General features: G+C 43.8%; 2 protein-coding genes across 2 annotated transcripts in view; one reads left to right on the top strand and one right to left on the bottom strand.

Annotated features, from left to right (window-relative positions):
* Positions 1 to 256: 256 nt before the first annotated feature.
* Positions 257 to 12,104, bottom strand: ATP6V1E1 (ATPase H+ transporting V1 subunit E1). The gene is made up of 9 exons (XM_055712848.1): positions 11,961 to 12,104; positions 8,369 to 8,434; positions 6,717 to 6,826; positions 6,184 to 6,250; positions 4,272 to 4,361; positions 2,862 to 2,930; positions 2,416 to 2,510; positions 1,460 to 1,547; positions 257 to 874 (listed from the first exon to the last, which is right to left on the bottom strand). Exons 1-9 carry the CDS (start codon positions 11,991 to 11,993, stop codon positions 812 to 814), a joined length of 681 nt encoding a protein of 226 aa, XP_055568823.1. The 5' UTR covers positions 11,994 to 12,104; the 3' UTR covers positions 257 to 811.
* A 1,744-nt stretch (positions 12,105 to 13,848) lies between these two features.
* Positions 13,849 to 17,940, top strand: part of BCL2L13 (BCL2 like 13) — a 44,654-nt gene continuing 40,562 nt past the window's right edge. The window contains exon 1 of the mRNA XM_055712841.1: positions 13,849 to 14,025. The gene's annotated coding sequence lies outside the window, so the exon portion shown is untranslated. The remainder of the gene's footprint in view (positions 14,026 to 17,940) is intronic.

Below are 17,940 nucleotides of genomic sequence, written 5' to 3'. Positions count from 1 at the left end.
GAAAATGGAGGGAGCAAAACTACTGACCCATTTTTCAGGAAGAATGAAGTTCATCAAGCTCATCCTCGAGTCCTACTCAAAAGGCTTGCCTACAATCCAACATTATTGAAGCAATAGCTTGACAGTACTCCATGCACTTGAATTCTAGCTTCACAGAACAGTTATTACACACAGCCCTCAAGCAGTAAGTCCTTATGCACACAAGCCCACTTTTCAAACGTTGCTGCCAGTCCCCCCGAGAGAAGCTACAAAGAACTCCATACACACACACACGCATTTTTATTTTAATAAATAAAAGTTTTACAGGCTCAGGCTTTTGTTTTTTAATTCACATATACAGAAGAGAAATGCCTGACCCAGTAACATGAACTAATCTACTAACCCTGGGAAGGAATGCATGCCCTCCATAAACTGAAGACCTTGAACAAAAAGAGAGTTCCCATCGGCAGCACAGTAACTTACTTCACAGATTAGACAATTTGAAAGAGATGTGGCCAAAGCAAAGAGAGTGACCCTAAACGGACCACTTGTCTGTACAGAGCCACAACAGTGCAAGGAAAGCCAAGAGCCCAAACGCCTCCATTTTCTAGTGTCACTTCTGAATGAATATGTATGCCTTCACATCCTTTAAGCGATACATTCTAACCACAAGTAGAGAGGCTAAGCACAGCAGGTATGCAAAATTATTCCATTGAAGAACAGATACTGGATGACACAGTAATGTTATATTTCAAGATTTTTAAATTAGCAGATGCTTTTGCATCCCCTTCAGTATGGCAGCGGAACAGATCCCACCTTCTCTCACAGAGGTTTAGTCCAAAAACTTCCTGTTGGCATTAGCACCAAAGAGAGCCACTCTGATTTCTGGCATCATCTGTTGAGAAAGAGTACATCAGTCAGATGCAACAGGCAATGCAATTGCTGTACATTCCTCATTGCAGGCACTGTACAATAGCTAGGCTAGGCTTCAAAATTAGCAAGTCAATTCATTTGAGTTTTCTGAAGCCTTTATCTGATCATTACCTGCTACTCTATAGACTTAAAAGGACTGCCTATACTGCAGCATAACAAAGAGATGCCAGAGCTAGTTTTTTCCACTAGGGTATAACAGGTCTCACCCAAAGTTTCTAATACTCAAGCTGGCTTCAGTAATCCGAGTTAGCCTCAGCTTTTCAATGTCTTGACTGCAGTGCAGTCATAACAAGTCTTTCAGTATCATAATTTCTAGAGTTTTATGCTCATGCTTAATTCAAAAAGGATCATTCTGAGGAAAGCCATGTTTGCTGTAGAATAGCACAAACACTAGGGAATTTGCTTCTTCCCATTCAAAAATAACTTCTCGTCATCCACATTGAAATCTGATCCCACGCTATTGTGACACATTGCAAACACCAGGATTTTGCTACAAGACAAAACTAGTTAATTATATCTTGTCCAAATTGTTGTTAGAGAAACTCACCTGCTGGGCTACAAGGTCCAGCCGACTTTCCAGGGTATTGGAAACCTTAATTTTACCATCACTGTTATAGATTTCAACACCTCCAGCACTAGAAAGTGGGGAAAAAACAAATAATCTGTGGAATCCATCAGACATCTCAAAGTCAGAATGTAGCAGAGATACCATCTCAAATCAGTACAAGTCAGATACTTGTAGGTAAGATTCTTATGCTTTAAAAACCAAACTTTTTTTGATCACATCCTAATAGGAATCAGCACAAAGTGATCCAGTGAAGCAGCAGCGCAAAGCATCTTTGGAGTTATCAAAGACCACAGCTACATACAAGGGTCCTCATTAGCATGATGTAAATGCAAGTGGAGGTATGAAATTTGTCACTTCAAAACAGCTTCAGACTCTGTATTTTATTATTAATAGACAGCTTTCAGATTTTGGGATGTGAGGAAGAGTGCTATAACTTCTGGTTTTGGCCCATACATGAAAATTGCTGACTATCAGAATACACGGATTTGTGCCATGTTCTTTGTCACACTATATGGAAACAGAGCTTTGAAGACATAGCAGACATAAACCCCATTATGTGATCATCCTGCAACACCTTATGACTCAATTTACTTCACCTTGAGATAGAAAGCGTGACTGCATCTATATTCTCTCTCTTTAAAAGACCAACAGTGAAGTTTATACATACAGTTATTCTCTACTTCAGTACTGTGAATCAGTCTGGAGCTTACGCTAAACTTTTATTGACATTTTTGATTGAGACAGTGCATGTCTGGAGGAAACTCTGGAGTCTGCGCTTGATTAACACGAAGAAGTGCCAAATTCCACTAGAGCAGCAGCAGACACACTGTGAGGATATTCCATACATAATTTTCTGAGACTGTTCTAGTAAGAGCTGTGGTTTGAAGAGTTTCATTAAGTTAGTGCTCCATACAAAAGACTCCCATTTTCCTTACATTTCCTCTGGCAGGAAGTTGTCTTGGTCAATGTGAACATCCACATCCCTTTTTGTGGCATTTTTGTAGATGGGAATGCTCTTCTGTACAGCAGTCTAGGATACAAGATAAACCTCCAATCAGCACGGATAAATGCTAGTGCACCACTTTTTTTTTATTATTATTATTATTATTAAGCAAATGTATTTCAGTATGGCTTTTGAGCCAAAACCAATTACTATTCTTAATATTGCAGCAATGTTAAAAGTTTTCTAGGTAATATCCAAGCAAGCAAATGATCCTCAAATTGCAAAGTGCACTTGTTCTCTTGCATTGTATCTGCAGCAGAAGCACAGCAAGCAAAGCTTGTTTTCGTGTCACACCGATGGGATCTGAGCAGCAAATATTTGCAGGCAGGTCCCAGCCTTTGTGAGCAGGATACTGTCAAACTGTTCCAGGTGTCTTACCTTAACTATAGGGAGATCCTGCTTCCTGCAACGAACAACTATTCTGGGCTCAAGCAGCTGGTAGAAACCCTGCACAAAATAACCATTACAGTATCAGAAAGTCAACTTTTTAATTGTTTTAGAATTATTTAATGCCCAGGAGAGGAAAGGAGCTGATCAATTTGAAACCCAAAACCTGGCAGTATTAGCCTCTTTTATTTAGTTCTTTGCTCGCAAGTTCACCTCACACAGACGTTCTGAGAGGACAGCACCAGTATCTGGGAAAGAGCCTAGAACTATGGATTACGTGTTTCTTTGTTAGCTTCAAGTTTGGAACTCAGGTGCAACTAAATGTATGTATCATAGGATTGAGGTGCCCAGACAATGTACATGTATACATAAGGAACATTGCTATCTAAGTAGAATGAGCATGCAGCCAAGCTGTATTCTCCTATGCAGCTCTTGGAGAAGACATGCAGTAGTTTCAGATGCCTTTTCTAATAATTCCCACCTTGCAGTTCCTGTAGTAACACATGAGAATAGAATAGGTTTAATTCCAGTTGAAAGGGACCTAAGCAATCATCTAGTTCAACTGTGCGTACTGACGAGTATAGGTCCCTCACTGGATCAAATACAATGAGCCAAGACAGACGTGGCCAGCTTGCAAGAGGGAGACAGGTTTGTGTGATGTACAGCAATACCAGACCTAAGTAACAAACAAGCAACGCCGAATCGGAAGCACAAGCTGGTAGCAAACACCATTAAGAAAATCCTGCCATCAGACTGCGGACAGGAGAGCTGGTGGCTGGCTGCTGTGAATTTCCAGTAACAGGGCCAATCCACATCAGAAGGTGGCACTAGTGGTCACACCACTGACCCCGGCCAATGCCGACTGGATTTTAGCACTTGATTTCTGGGGCTTGAGGACCGTATATTCTGCGTAAGCAAAGCTTTGATTTCTGCTTTGTCTGTCCGTCACAGACTCATGCCATACTACAGCAAATTTGTCAAAGCCAAGACTTACAAGTCTCAAATGCCGAAAAGATTTTAAAAGCAGGTAACTACTGACTTCTAGGTTTGGAGAAACAGCTTTTGACAAAGGTGCCTTAGATCCAATTAATTACTATGGAAGCTTAAAGTGTGCATCCTAAATGCACATTACAATGTATGTGTGTGCATCTGCAATTATTCTTACAAGGGAACTGCTGCTTGGTATGTCAGGTTTTACACCTCAAAACAAGATGCAATCTTATCTGTTCAGAATCCAAGACTGACAGGTATAGTAGAAGTGATGTTTGAAATTCAGAGGTCACCCATCAACATTTCATCTAGACTCCAATAGAATTCTAACTTCTACTGGATTATATTTGAAGAAAGATACCTAAGAGGATAGGGATGTGGACCTCTACTTTTTAAAATTTAAATATTTACCTGTAGAACTAGTCCGTCCAGCAGTGTCTGGTACCTGGCAGTATCCTTCACCACCTTGGCAAGTCTCTGCTTGGCCTCATTCAGTAAATCCTACATTCAGAAGAAATCAGATCAGCAGAGCCCATCTGTTTGGCATTTGGTTTCATGCCTACCAACTTTCTGTACTCCTATTATAGCTATCACACCCTGCCAACACGTAAACGTACACTCCAGCTGGTGTTCATCCAAGCTAGACCTTCATCTCTGTGCATGGCACAATATCCTTTCCAAACAGTTCCCTTCTCCCTGCCCTGATCTGAACCCTTATAACCTGACAACAATTCCTTTTTCATGAAAAAGGGAGACCTCCACAGTAAAAGGACAGTAGTTATAATATTAATTCAGACAGACAAACTAAATATGTTGTAAGTCATTGCCTAATGAAAACTAACCAAGTTGCCCAAATAACAATTTTTCAGCTTTGTGGCCGAGCAAAGAAATACTTTTACCTTTTTATCAAACAATAGTCAGGTTAGGTATTTTTTATTTGTAAGTAAATGCAAGTCAAAATTTAAAAGTGAGAGCTCATTTTTAATTTAAAGTAGCTGGTTTTGATTATCTTCATTCAGCAAATTAGTATCTGATGGGATTGAATTTTTAAGAAATTCAAGTCAACTCAAACATAGCTCCAACTACTTAAAATAAAGAAACTGCATGATTTGGTGTAAGCCTTTCTTTACCGTCCTGCCTCACAGCATTTAAAAAAAGAGTGCATGTTAACACTATCAGTCCTAGGATGCAAGACTATCACAATTTAATGCCACGGTCAAATCTAGTTAAACTGTTTACCCTAGTGTATCATAGCATTTCTGGAGCTGCTCATCTTTCTTGTTCAGGAAAGAGGCCAAAGATCTGATACGGGAAGAAAGAGCTAGCAGCATGTGATTTAAAATGTTTTAAAATGAGGAAGAGTGTTATGTATTACTCAGAAGCATGAGGTTGAGTCAGCTGATAAATGAGAAAGATTATCCAGCAGAGACTGCCACAATAGTTAGCTCTTTAGCCACCCACCTTCCTCCTCTCTGTGAATATAATCTAAAATTTGAAACTAGGTTTAAAGAATCAATAAACTGGTTATTTTCTTCTGCTAACTCCCCTTTTTCCCCGGTAGCATCAACTTGAACATTATCCAGTTTTTCTTTTTTGACTCCTACAGGTCTCGCAGCTTTTCCAATAGCTCAACAGCACCATCTAGCAGAACATGGAACACTCAAACTGTTCCTGAGACAGGGTAAGAGGTAACAGGAAACCTGCAAGCTATATAATCAGCAGAACGAGAATACACTACACATGGTGTGAGATAAACATAGTGAGCCTGAACTAGGACTAAACGTAGCCTGCTCTGATAAATGATCACACAGACTATATGTCAACACACAGACTGGTCACCTACTAGAACAAGAAACAAAACTTTTCATATACTAGGGGCCACTAAAGGAGACAGAAAAGCCTGGTTAATGGCCTTATGAGCCTACTTGCTTAAGCCATGACAGCTTGAATGCACAAATGTTGCTTCAGGCAAACAGCACTCCACAGTTCTACCAACCATGCAAGACAAGAGTTCCTGCTCTTTAAAGAAATAAGCTATTGTCCAAATGATAGATACAACCCTGCCTGCAATGTTCCTGGCAGAGAGAACTGTATTTCCCTAAAAGAGTAGGTAATATAAACTGTGAAAACAAGCTGAAGCAGATTAGTGAAGCTGGACTAAATCCTTAATGACTTCCCAAAGCAACTGGGAAAGTCATTTTGGTATGTTGAAGCAAACATCACTAAATCACAAATCATTACTTTTCTTTAGAGAATGGTTAAGAACACTTCCTAACAGATGGTAGAAATAGAACCTCTGTGTCTTTACTACAGAGATACTCACTGCAATAAGGTCATCCCTTGCCTTAAGGACCTTCAGTCTTGCTTGATTCATCAGGTTGGACATCTGACTGCAAGTTGAATGACAAGAGTTGAAGCAATCCATCAGACTTTGACAGAAGAACTGCAATGTTTGACTGTATACTTTACATTTAAGGATAATACTACAACATTTAATAACAAAGCCTGTTCACCCACTGGCATGTTTCGGAACTTGCATAAATGACTACAATGCAGACTACGCCCTCCAGTAAAGACCCACCAAAACTAAACACGATATGATCATTTGTCCCAGTCTAACAGACCAGGGTAGAGTTCTAGACATTAACTACATAAAGAAGTATGAGATTCTTTCACCACACTTACTAACAGTTACACTACCATAGCTCACCTTTGATAATTTCTCCTCAGGAAAAACTAGAAACTCATAATTAGGACTAAACAGATTGGCTACGTTTACCTATTTGCCAGGGAAGAGCAGTTTTGTATAAAATTAGCTCAGGCTCTGAAGTCAGCCATATAACCCAAGCAACTTACATTTTCTTTTGCTGTTCGATTTGTTTCTCCTTCTTTTCATAATACTCCATGATTTTCAGCCTCTGTGTCTGAACAAGACGACCCTTCTCAATGTTGAATTCTTCTTCTGCCTACAGTAAAAATTAAATAACTGAAGTGGAAATTGATTCCACGGGCTGAAAAAAACAGAATCAAAATGAAACAGCCACACTTTCAGAGCACATTCATAGACTAGGATGATACAATTTATGGCTTCGTATTAGCAAAACATGTCAACCAACACTCAAGTCAAAGGCAGTAGAAGACATGTTCTGCTTAAATAGAACCTTGCTAACTGAGATACAGCTTATTTTATCAATTAACTGATGCTTATTTCCTTGCAATATTTATTCCTCAGACACGAAATTACTATTATATACTGTTAAGCAAAACTCATTTTATCTGAGCTTCAGGTCTGATTTGTTATTGTAGAATCAGTCTCTTTTCTGGCTACAAGAGATTCCACCTAAAACAAGCTACCCAGCCCTCAGTGTTCACAAACTTAATTACTTTAAGCAATTCTCACACAAGGAAAGGGGCAGTATAGCTATTACTTTCTTATAAAACCTAGCCAGATAGCATGTGAAAACACAAGGCAAATTTTCCTATTTATACCTGAGAATCCAATCTCAACTTCTGACTCATGTTTGCAGATAATCAGCAATACCTGCTTTTGTACTGATGAAGTATTTGTGTACATTTAAATGTTTAGGGGAGATTAAATATTATTACTAATACATATGCCGAGTCCAATACCAACAAGATATTTCATTATTGCTATAATGCAGATTGTTAAGGTTGTAAGGCACTATTAATCCTTCTTTAGTAAACATCTATATTCTATAACCGGATTAATATTAAACTCAGCCTCTTGTGGCTTAACTGAACAATTCTCTAAGTAATTCAACTCATGCCTTTAATATGGATTTATGTTTTAGTTCCCCAGGATACCTACTAAATCACATCACAGAATTAAGTCTGCATATGGCTACACAGGTTTAGGTACAGTTATGAACCTGCTTAACAAACAAACTTTCACCAACGTAATTCAATCTGTTTAACTTTCATCTTTTGTCATTTTAGTACATGCATGTATGCTTGTGCAAGATTACAAGCATTAATGCTTTTATTTACTACTAACGTTTCTGCCTGACATGCTATGGAAGTCAAGCAAAAATTAAAATTAAGCCTTCCAGTAATAGCTTGTTATGACAAACCTTAGCAGAATTCATAATTATGCAGAGAACTCCCTTAATCCTTAGTGATGTCAAGTTATATATAGAAGTTGTAGGAAAGTGTTTCACTTAATCCAGTCTATTCACATTACCACTCAGCTCTCCCGATTTCTTAAAAAAATGAAAAAGTGAACTTGCATATGAATAAATTTATATTTACGAGCCACTAAGAAAATTTTGATCAAAAAATAGCTCCAACTTGCCTTCATTTGTCAAAAGCTAACAAATATCAACTTTATTTGGTAGCATAAGCATAATTTTTTGCTATGTAATAACTAAACGTGAAGTAAGCTGTAGCTTACAAAAGTGTTCTAGGACTGCTCTGACTGCAACTACCAAAACAGGATGTCAGACGCAGTTTTCCTTTTGCACTTACTGACATTGCACTTCCATTTTTACCTTTGCATCTATTTCTTCAGCCTTTTCATTGGCTTCCTGCTCAATGAAAGCCATCATATGCTTGATCTGTAACAAGAGGGAGAAAATATTTTCTGTTAGAAAGGACTTTGATGAGAGGAAGTACATATATATTCCTCATTTGTACAGTACGGCCTTCCACATCCATTTACTAATTAATGTAATGTTGTTTTTCAAGGAAATTAAATTGAGCACACAGGTCAAAGAGTCAGTTCATCTTAACAGAGATTACAAGAATTTTTTTTCCCCAAATAATTCTATATTATTCTGTTTCACTGTCGTTAGAAGAATGCACTTTAGATATGCAACTGTACAAAAAAACCCCACCTAACCCAAAAGTAAATTTATATAAACGTAAGGCTGGGTATTTTCATTCTTCACTAGTGAGAACAACTTCTCTTCCCCCTGGGATTAGTGAAAAAAGAATAAAAATCCTCACACAGTAAAATTAAAGTAGTCTGTCTGTTATGACATTTACATGAAACACAGAAGACTAACATAGAATCCCTGCTCTACATCAGGCATAGATGGCATTTGAATGAGCCTGCACCTTCCACACTAGATGACCAGTGAAGCAAAGTGAAGGGCTACTGACCACTCCGGTCAGATCTGTACAACCAGAAGCTCCTTTACACACCCGAGAAATCTTTCTTGAAAAAATGTAATACATTCTGTAAAGACTTACAAGGTTTTTAAAAAATGCTGCTATACGGTTCAACTCAAAATGATTTTATAAAGCAGCTGCATGTTAGTTTGGAGGAGCTGGCGAAGGAGACAGCAGCAGTAGTTGATCAAGACCACACCAAGTATATCACATACTGCTTTAGAGCTTGGTATGCACTAATACATTCTACTTGAAGAACCTTTCTGAAACCACCTCAAAACACTATAAAGCACAGGCCCAACAGCTTAAAGACAAGGAAAGCAATTATACTCAGCTCTGCTTATTTATCACATGCCTTTCTGTGACCAGGCCTATGTTTAGGTTCACATTTCAGGCAGACTGTAAAGACTCATGTCCAACCAAACTGCAGCTTTGAACAGGTAACAGCTATTTCCAAGGGCAGATGGAGTGCACCATACTTGAGCAGACTATAAAAACCTACTGACTTTTTGCTTGCACTTAGTGATGACATACATTTTGTAGACAAGCTAGTCTGCATAAAGTTGCACAAAAGATTGTATTTAAATAATGTCATATTAAAATGAAGTATTTTATAGACATAAGAAAGTGGCAATGTGAAAACTGAGCCAATGTGCAGAACAGTACTATTCCCATATAGATGAAAAACCAGAAGTGAACAGACAAGTAGAAGATTTTAAGCATACGCAGTCAGAGAAGCAAACAACAAGAGCTACATCGATATGATATCGAATCAGCAATTTTTCTTTCAATTCCAGTTTGCAACACTTCTAAGTGCATGTCTACTTACAGGGTCAGTTTCCTACCCTGCTCGCCTGATTAGATGACTGGTTAAACCAAGCTTTAGATCTACCTGCATCTCAGAAAGGACAAGAAAAGCATATAGAAAAAGTAAATTATTTTGCTGAATAGCCTACTGTTGAAGGAGACTAAGAACATTTGTGTAGCAGTAGTAACCCTTGCATTACTGAGTCACTTCCTCCAGTTTGGTTTGGTTTCTTCATTTTCAAAAAGTACTTTAAACAGTTCTGGGTGTTCAAGAAACATCCTCTGAACAACAAAGAGGAATAAGATGGAAGCAAGCTAACATGGCATCCACTTCCCCATGTCTGATAAGATTGAACATAATTTTTTCCTTCAAAATCTGTTGTACTAAAATCCCTTTTTGCTTTTCATGGAAATGAAAAGACATCATAAGTAAAACTTTCACATCTATAAACAGGATTAGTATTAAAAACATTGATTAATTTTAAAGGAAGTTAATAACTTTAGTAAAGCAGTATTTCCAACAGAAAGGAAGAGAGGGTTTTCCCCATCAGTAGCAGTGTGATTATCTGTTCCATGGAAGTTCTAGATGTTAGACTGGCTCGATGGAACAATCTATTAAACACCTTTAACAGAATCAAGAAAGCAAGTCTATCAATGGCAAGAACTCTTAACGAGAGATTAATTTTAAAGTGAAAATTATTGAAAGTGCCATGGCAAGTAGTTAAGGGTTCAGAGGACCAGCTGGACAGTTGATACTGGATTTATACATATGCAGAACTGTCATGCCATTGGCAGCATTCTCTTTTCCAGTTAACAGGATCACCCTAGGCTCAAACGTGTAAAACAATGACAGGAAAGTTGCAGATGTGAAATGATATTGGCATTACGTGTTTGCTATACCAACAGATCCTGAACTATAACCTTTGAAGTTCAGGTCTGTGGTGGCTGAGCAAGACCACCCCAATGTCAGCTTTCTTTTTATTATCGGAAGAGGCAGAAAAAAAACCCCAAGCTTTGCAGATAAAAGGCAACAGAATGTAATTACAATTCCCCTTTTGGAGAAAGGCAACCTACTTATTTTACTTTCAATGTGATGCTTCCTTGCCAAGAGACTATGTTTACTGAATGAGAAAGTGAGACTCGAAGCACTTGCATGCAAAGGGCAAAGGGAACTTGGCTGATCTGCTCATCACCTGTAGGAAACTCCACAGACCAGTGCTAACTGGATCTGTGCTGTCTTTAACATGGCACACGATTTTCAGCCCAACTCAAAACAGCTTTCTTAGGCAAGGGCAGTGTTTACTGTCAATAAGGACAAAGTGCCCCGCCTCACCAAGTGTCCACAGACTTCAGGGTTGTAAATTTCCATTGCACGAGAAACCCAGGTTGTGCTACTCTGCTTTGGTCACAGAATTGAAAAATGTATTCAAGGATGCTATACAGCCCACCCAAATGCTAAGTTACAGTCAATGAGATGGAGTATAGTTGTAAGAAAAAACAGAGTAGAAAGTCCTTAGACAGCAACATCTAAAAAGACAGAACTTAGCTAAGGCAACGTATTTATCTGCCTTAAAGTGCAATTAAACACTGCTGACAGCATAAAGGCAACTCGTGATCCCTTTCATTCAAATCTGGATTCATACATCATCAAAATGCCTCAACGAAGTTCCCCAATGGGTGGCTGACCAGTCCCTCCAGGGAAAAAAATAATTTTTTTCAGGGACTTCTCTTTCTTACTAAGATCCCAGGCAAGATCCTTCCCCTTTCACCCCTGCTCTCACACGAGAGCGCCACTGTGGAGCAGCAGACCCTGTTCGCAACCCAGCCGCAGCTGACAGCGGCCGCTTCTGCTGATGCGGGGCTCGGGGCGGCCACTGCCCCTCCCTCTCCGACTGGCCTTTCACCAGGCAACAGCCCTGCAGCTCGGGCTCACCTGAGCCCCACACCTAGCACGGCTTCAGGGCAAGGACGCTGCCTGGTGCCGCCCCCTCCGCCCTGCCCTCGGTGCCTCCCTTCCCCAGGCTGGCTCCGTCCTGTCAGCTCCCCGCCGGCCGCGCCGGGCCCAGCGCAGTGCGGGGAGGCAGACCCAGCAGCGGCCCTAGCCGCTGCGCTGCCCGCTCCGGGGCCGCAGGCCCGCGTTCGGGCTGGGGCCCGCGGCCCTACCTGCTTCTGGACGTCGGCATCGCTGAGCGCCATGGCGGTGGCGTTGGCGGCGTTGGGACGGGACGGGACGGAAGGTAAGGCAGCCGGGGCCGTCGGCGACAGCGAGCGGAATCAAATCCGGTTCGGGTCACAGCCGGCTGTGTCACGGCCCCGCCCCGCTGCTCCTCCGGGCCAATAGAAACCCGAGCTCCGGCCGGCGTCACCGGGGTGGGTCTGTGCGCGCGGCAGGCTGCCATCTTGTGGCTGGGCCTGGCCGTGTCTCCAGCGCTCGTCGTGACGGACGGGCGGCGGGAGGCCGGGTGCGGCGGGCCGGCGTGCGGGGCGCCCTCGGCGCCTACCCCCGGTGGCAGAGGCGGCAGCCGGTTCTCCCGGCGCCGCGCAGGTGGCAAGCCGTGACGGGTACCGGTTTGGACGGTCAGGGCTTAGCCTGAGGGAGCAGAGGTGCTGCCGGCAGGGGCTTTCCCTCATGTGTATTGGTGGGAATGCTGTGTTCGGTTTCAAAACGAGCTGAGCTACTGCCAAGAAACGCCGTAATGCGTTTAACTGGTAGCAGAGGAAGAATAAACACTGAGAAACTTGCTTGTAAGGCCCTAAAGCAGGCTGGTTTTGGCAGTGCTTTGGCCTCCCCATCACGGGGAGCTTCGATATTAAGGTCAGTGTTAGCCATCGATTATATAAAATTGTGAAATGCTATTTATAAAATCTCACGGTTCTTCCCAGTTTGGACTGGCAGAGAGAGATGAAACCCATCTTTTTAACCCGCGCCGGAGATGCGGGATGGCGTGAAGGAGTGCAGGGAGAAGCAGGAGGTGGCAGGGAAGAGCCGGCTGGAGCCGGGGGCAGGGCGGCCGGGGTGGCCGCGGGAGGCCTCAGGCCGCGGGCTCAGGGGAAGGCTTGTAGCAGCCGCCTTGCGCTGGTCGTGCTTTTATGATGAACAGCCGAGGTACCAGCATTTCGTTGCAGGAATACGTGGTGGGGCTCCAGAGCATGTTTATTATTATCGATTACCTTCTGCGATGCACTGATTCTTTGGGAGTTCTCATACTGCCTCCATTCGTGACGGTAAAATTTGAAGCAATCCTCATAACCTCTAATGCTATTTTATTCCTGTTGGCGGGAAGATTCCGTTTCCATTCTGTAGGTACGTTTACTGGAAAAAACAGAACTGTTCCTTGCAAATCAAGTGTCGGATGTGTTATTTGTCATATCCATGCTCCTCAGCTTCTCTTTTGTCAATTTTTACTGGGCCTTTTTTTTTTTCTACATGAAAAAGCTTTTTACAAAAACATGTAGCTTTATTTCTTTTTTCACATTGTGATTATGTTACAATGCAGGGAATCAACTTGTATTTTGGGGTTTGAGAACACTTTACTATTACTTTGGGTGCGATCTAAATAACATTAAAGCAACTGGAAGTATATTCGTTCTTTCCTATGCCCCCCCAGCCCTACGGGAGGTTGCTGCGGGGGGCGCTGGCCCAGCTCGCTCACACCGGCGATCATGCGAACCGGACGAGGGCCGCGGAAATCAGCCGCCGCCCGTTCTCTTCCTCAAAACCTGCGAGGAAAACGCGAAGGGGTTAACACGAACCCTGCGGCCGCCGCCGCCTTTTGTGTGTGTGCCCCGGAGCGCGGGAAACCCGGCCAGGCCAGGCCCGCCCCGGGAGAGGAGCTGCCCGCGTCGAGGCCCAGCGGCGGGAAGCACCGGACCGCCGCCTCACGGCCGCTGCCCAGACGGACAGGACCGGCCCCGCCCCCTCCCGCCCCGCCGGCCAGTCACGCGGCGGTAGAGGCGTCCCGCCGGGCCCCGCCCCTCGGCGCGGGCCGTGACGCGCGGCACAAACCGCCGTGACGTGCGGCCCCCGCCACCGTCCCCTCCTCCCCGCCCCTCCATCATGGCGGCGGCGGCGGCGGCAAATTAGGGCAGAGCTCGCACCGCCGTGCGCGCGCGCGCGCCCACCACCCCCGGCGGACCGACCCGGAGCAGCGCCGCTCCTCGCCCGGCCCGCCCGCCCCCTCCGCTCCCTCCTCCTCCCCGCCCCCTCCGCGCCCCGCGGCGCTCGCAGGTGAGGAAAGGGGTGGGAGCGGGCGGGCGATCGAGTTATTTATTTATTTGTTTGTTTACCCCCCCCCCCCCCCCCCCCGCCGGCGCCGGCCGGGAGCTGCGGGGGGGGCGGGCGGGCAGGAGGACAGCGCGGCGGTTGGGCAGCTCGGCGCCTCCTCCTCCTCCCCACCCCCCCCCGCCGCGCTGACCGGGAGGGGAGGGGAGCTGGGGCCGCCGGCGGCTCCCCGCGGGGTCGGTAGCCGGAGAACTTCCCCGCGGGGGCGGGGCGCGGCCGGGCCACGCCCCTCGGCGGCCGTTGCCCCCTCCCGCCCCCGCTGTGCCTGCGGCTGAAGGACGCGTCTCCCGGTCCCGGCGCGTCCCCGGCCGGCGGGCTGTGGGGCGGGCGCCGCCCTAGAGCGGGCCCCGCCGTGTGGGAGAAGGGGCTGCGCCCCCGGCGGGACCTGAAGGGCGGCTAGGAGAGCCGGCGGCTCCCCCGCCGCAGGGGCCGCGGCCTGCCCGCCCGCACCTGCCCCGGTGCGCGTAGGCTGTGGCTCCCGCGCGGACCCCGCCGGCTGACTCATCCCGGCTTTTTGCTCCCTGCTGTTCCTGCCCGGATATAAATATCTCATTCATCGTCGTAGTAACTGAGTATAAGCTACGCTCTTGCAGGCTGCTCGTCTGCCCCGGCTCTGCGTTTGTCTGGCGCTGTGGAAACTTTGAGCGAGTGCCGGCTTCTGCCTCACCTGCCCGGCCTCCCTCGCCTTCGCTTTCCAAACCACGTAGCGCCTGGCAAATAAAAAAACGAAGTGAAATTACAGCTTGGTAATGAAAGCTGGGTTTGTCATGATTTAGTGTTGTAAGATGGCTTAAAGCTGAAAGGGACTGAGAACCTTTATGGTAGGTAACTGGTATGGGTTTTAGTTTTCTTCCGAGAAGAAAAATAGAACCGTTTGCCTAGAATTCTCACTCACATTTCTCTCTAAGGTCAACTAAAACCTGTGCCCAGATAAACAACTGCCATACTTTCCAGTATTTATATCCATTAAGTGCCACCAGAGGATCAGTAATGGATGCAATATTCATTAATTTCCAGTAAAAATTGACATGTCTGAACTTGGTAGTTCTTAGTTTATTAAAAACAATCTCTTCGTCATACTGTCGTATATTGTTGGGAAAGTACTCTGAAGGATTTATCTTCCAACTTGATCTCAATTGAGTGCTTTGGAAAGTCCTACCTGTTACATGAAGTGTTTTCAGAGACAAACTGCTGCAAGGCTAAACTAGTCTGCACATGCAGGTCTCATCCAAAATCCCTACACAAGCCACCTGGTAAAGTGCAGAGCACTTGGATATTTTCCATCTTGTTGATATGGGGTGTGGTTTTATAGACCTGCAACTCCTTGACGTATGGTATCGGGAGGATGACCCAAACCTGTGAATGTATCAGTGGAACGCCACCCTAAGAGCGGCTTTGACTCTGGTGCTATGGTTTTGTTGCCTTGCTACATCTCTTTGTCCCTGCTTGGGTGAACACTTGCTAACTGGGACTACCCGTGCTTTGATACGGTTCTCCAGCAGCAGGAAGTGTTCTGCTACAGCGGCTGTCTAGGATGTTTAAGTTTGTAGTGGGTAAGTGAGGCTTGGTAACCCCAGGCTGTAGGTGGGAACTGCATCCAGCCCTATATTGACTCCATTTTCAAGTGGAATTTAGCTGCGGTCACGGTGGTGGTATTATTTGTAAAAAGAAGGCAAACTGTGACTGTGCTGTTGTTTCTGAACCTGTGTTTTTAGTGTGTTAGAAAACGGTAGTGATATTGATCACCTACTGTTTTGTTATAAACATACAGCAAAATACTTTGTAAGGCTGCAGCTTTAAATGCAAAAAGCAAGTCTCAGACCTGCAACACTCGAATAGATGTGCAGTAGATTTTAGTGTCAGCTGGTGAACTGTTCTTATGGGCAGCATCATAATGCTGTTGCATTTTGGCTTTTGACCAACGCACAATAAAAGCAGCTTGATGCATGGTAGGATTTTGCAAGTAAGGACTAAAACAGCAGATCCTCATCGCTGGGGGATTGCATTCACAGTATTCATTGGTAGACTTGCATTGCCCATTGTCTAATGTATTACTCTTCTGTGGATTAGGATGTGACAGATTGCATGAGGAAATGTCAGTCTGACTGGAACTCCTGTTCTCAGGTCAGTTGAGCAGCTCAGCCCACATGAAACAAGCGACAGCAGGGTCGGAGGAGTAACAAGCTGAGTAAAGCTTCAACAAGGCATAGCCTTTTATTCCTCCAAGGGTGCAGGAATTGAGAAAGGTGAAAATTTTTGTAGGGAGTAATTGGTAATAATTCTGATCTCTTTAGCTTTTGAAGAGGCAATATTCTTGCAGTAAACCTGTTATACTAGAAGTAGTAACTCTCTTGCCCTTGCTTTGAGGCTTATGTAGTCTGTAAAAAAGCCTTATTTCCTCTGCTCCATTACATCTCCCATACAAGCCTTTGTCTTATTCTCTTAAACAGTTTCTGGACTCTGCCATTTTGTTCCTGTAGCGGAACATTCTCCTTCCTCTAATCTGGTCTCTCAAGCTGCATGTCCTTTTTTAATCCCACTCATTCCTGAAAAATGGCCTTTTCTGAGGTATTTACAGTATCTGAGTCAATGTTTCTCTTTCTCTTTTTGTAAACAAAACCAGTCATTCACACTTCAAAATGAGTAATTAAGTGGCTGTGCTGCGGGCTTCTCTCAAAGGAAGACCAGTGATTCTGAAGCGCATTTCTAGTCTGACATTCTTTTATATGAAGCTGAAGATACTTCTTCCGTTCAAGTTCTTACATCTCCCTTCTCATTTCAGTATAAAACTGCCTCTTAGACTGTATCAACCAAAGTGATTACTTTTTTTTTTGTCCAAAGCATTTTTTCTTCATTCTTTTCCCAGGGAAATATTAACCACTATTTAAATAAGCTGTGGTCTGATTCTCTTCTGTCCTGTCCCCCCTCCCCCCTTTTTTTTGTCCTCTCCTTCCTCCAGAGGTGCTGAGCTAAGGATGCTGAAATTTTCGTGAATTAGGCCTCACTGTTGCACATGGATAACTGTGCTCGTATGGAGTCTCATGCTTGTTTAGATAAGCTGGTTTTTTCTTTAATTTTCTGTGTTGATTTGAAATTACATTTTGAAGAATAATCTTTGTTATATATTCAGATCTGAATGTTGTTTCTTCTTTGATCCACACTGTAGTGTCTGGATGTCTCTGGACCATCAGTCAGACTGATTCTTTCTGGACAGATCAGTTCAGGTTGTCTGGAAGGGCTCCCATTCATTGTGTAGGCATTGCGAGAAGCGTGTTGATTTCAGGACTCTGGATCTCTACTGAACAAACCAGAACTGAAACATGCTGGGGAGCTTTTGCTTTTTGGTGAATAGCATCTTTCACACCTGGTGATGTGAACATGTGATGTGGTGATGGGATATGGGGATCTAGTCTGAAAGGCAGAGCTATTGTTAAAGGAAGTCTTCTGAGTTATTTTTTTTCCAAATCTCCCTGCTTTATGAAAGTCTCGGTTTATAGAAGCAGCTGCAAGGTAACAGTGTATTGTGCAAAAGCTGTGCTTATCTGCTATAATTTCTTACATTTCTGAAGCATGATACATTGCCTGTAGAGCACTCTGGGATGGAAGAGACAACATAAATGTAGGATTACTACTCCAAGGGAAAAAGGATGAATGTTGACTCTAAAGTTTCAACATTGGTTCCTTCCTATATAAATCACTACTTTGGTTCAAGCCATAGCAAAGACTCAACCAAATCTTTCTGGTAAAGGATTTCAGGCGTTTTGAAATACATAGCAAAGGACACGGCTTCCAGAGTATAGTCTTCAGGAAAGAGTCCTCTTCTGTTTTCAATACTGAATGAGTTTCACAAACTAGAGCTGC

This window comes from Falco cherrug, chromosome 5 (assembly GCF_023634085.1).
Source record: "Falco cherrug isolate bFalChe1 chromosome 5, bFalChe1.pri, whole genome shotgun sequence".
Lineage (NCBI taxonomy): Eukaryota > Metazoa > Chordata > Aves > Falconiformes > Falconidae > Falco > Falco cherrug.
The sequence above is the reverse complement of the archived record's forward strand: the minus strand, read 5'-3'. Positions and strand labels throughout refer to the sequence as shown.

Bases quoted from the DNA above. Each gene is read 5' to 3' on its own strand.
- ATP6V1E1 (XM_055712848.1), bottom strand. From the start codon at position 11,993: ATGGCGCTCAGCGATGCCGACGTCCAGAAGCAG. The intron at 6,827-8,368 runs GTAAAAATGGAA...TTTTTACTGTAG, and splicing joins CTGAAGAAATAGATGCAAAG to GCAGAAGAAGAATTCAACAT. The intron at 2,931-4,271 runs GTAAATATTTAA...TATTTTGTGCAG, and splicing joins TGGACGGACTAGTTCTACAG to GGTTTCTACCAGCTGCTTGA.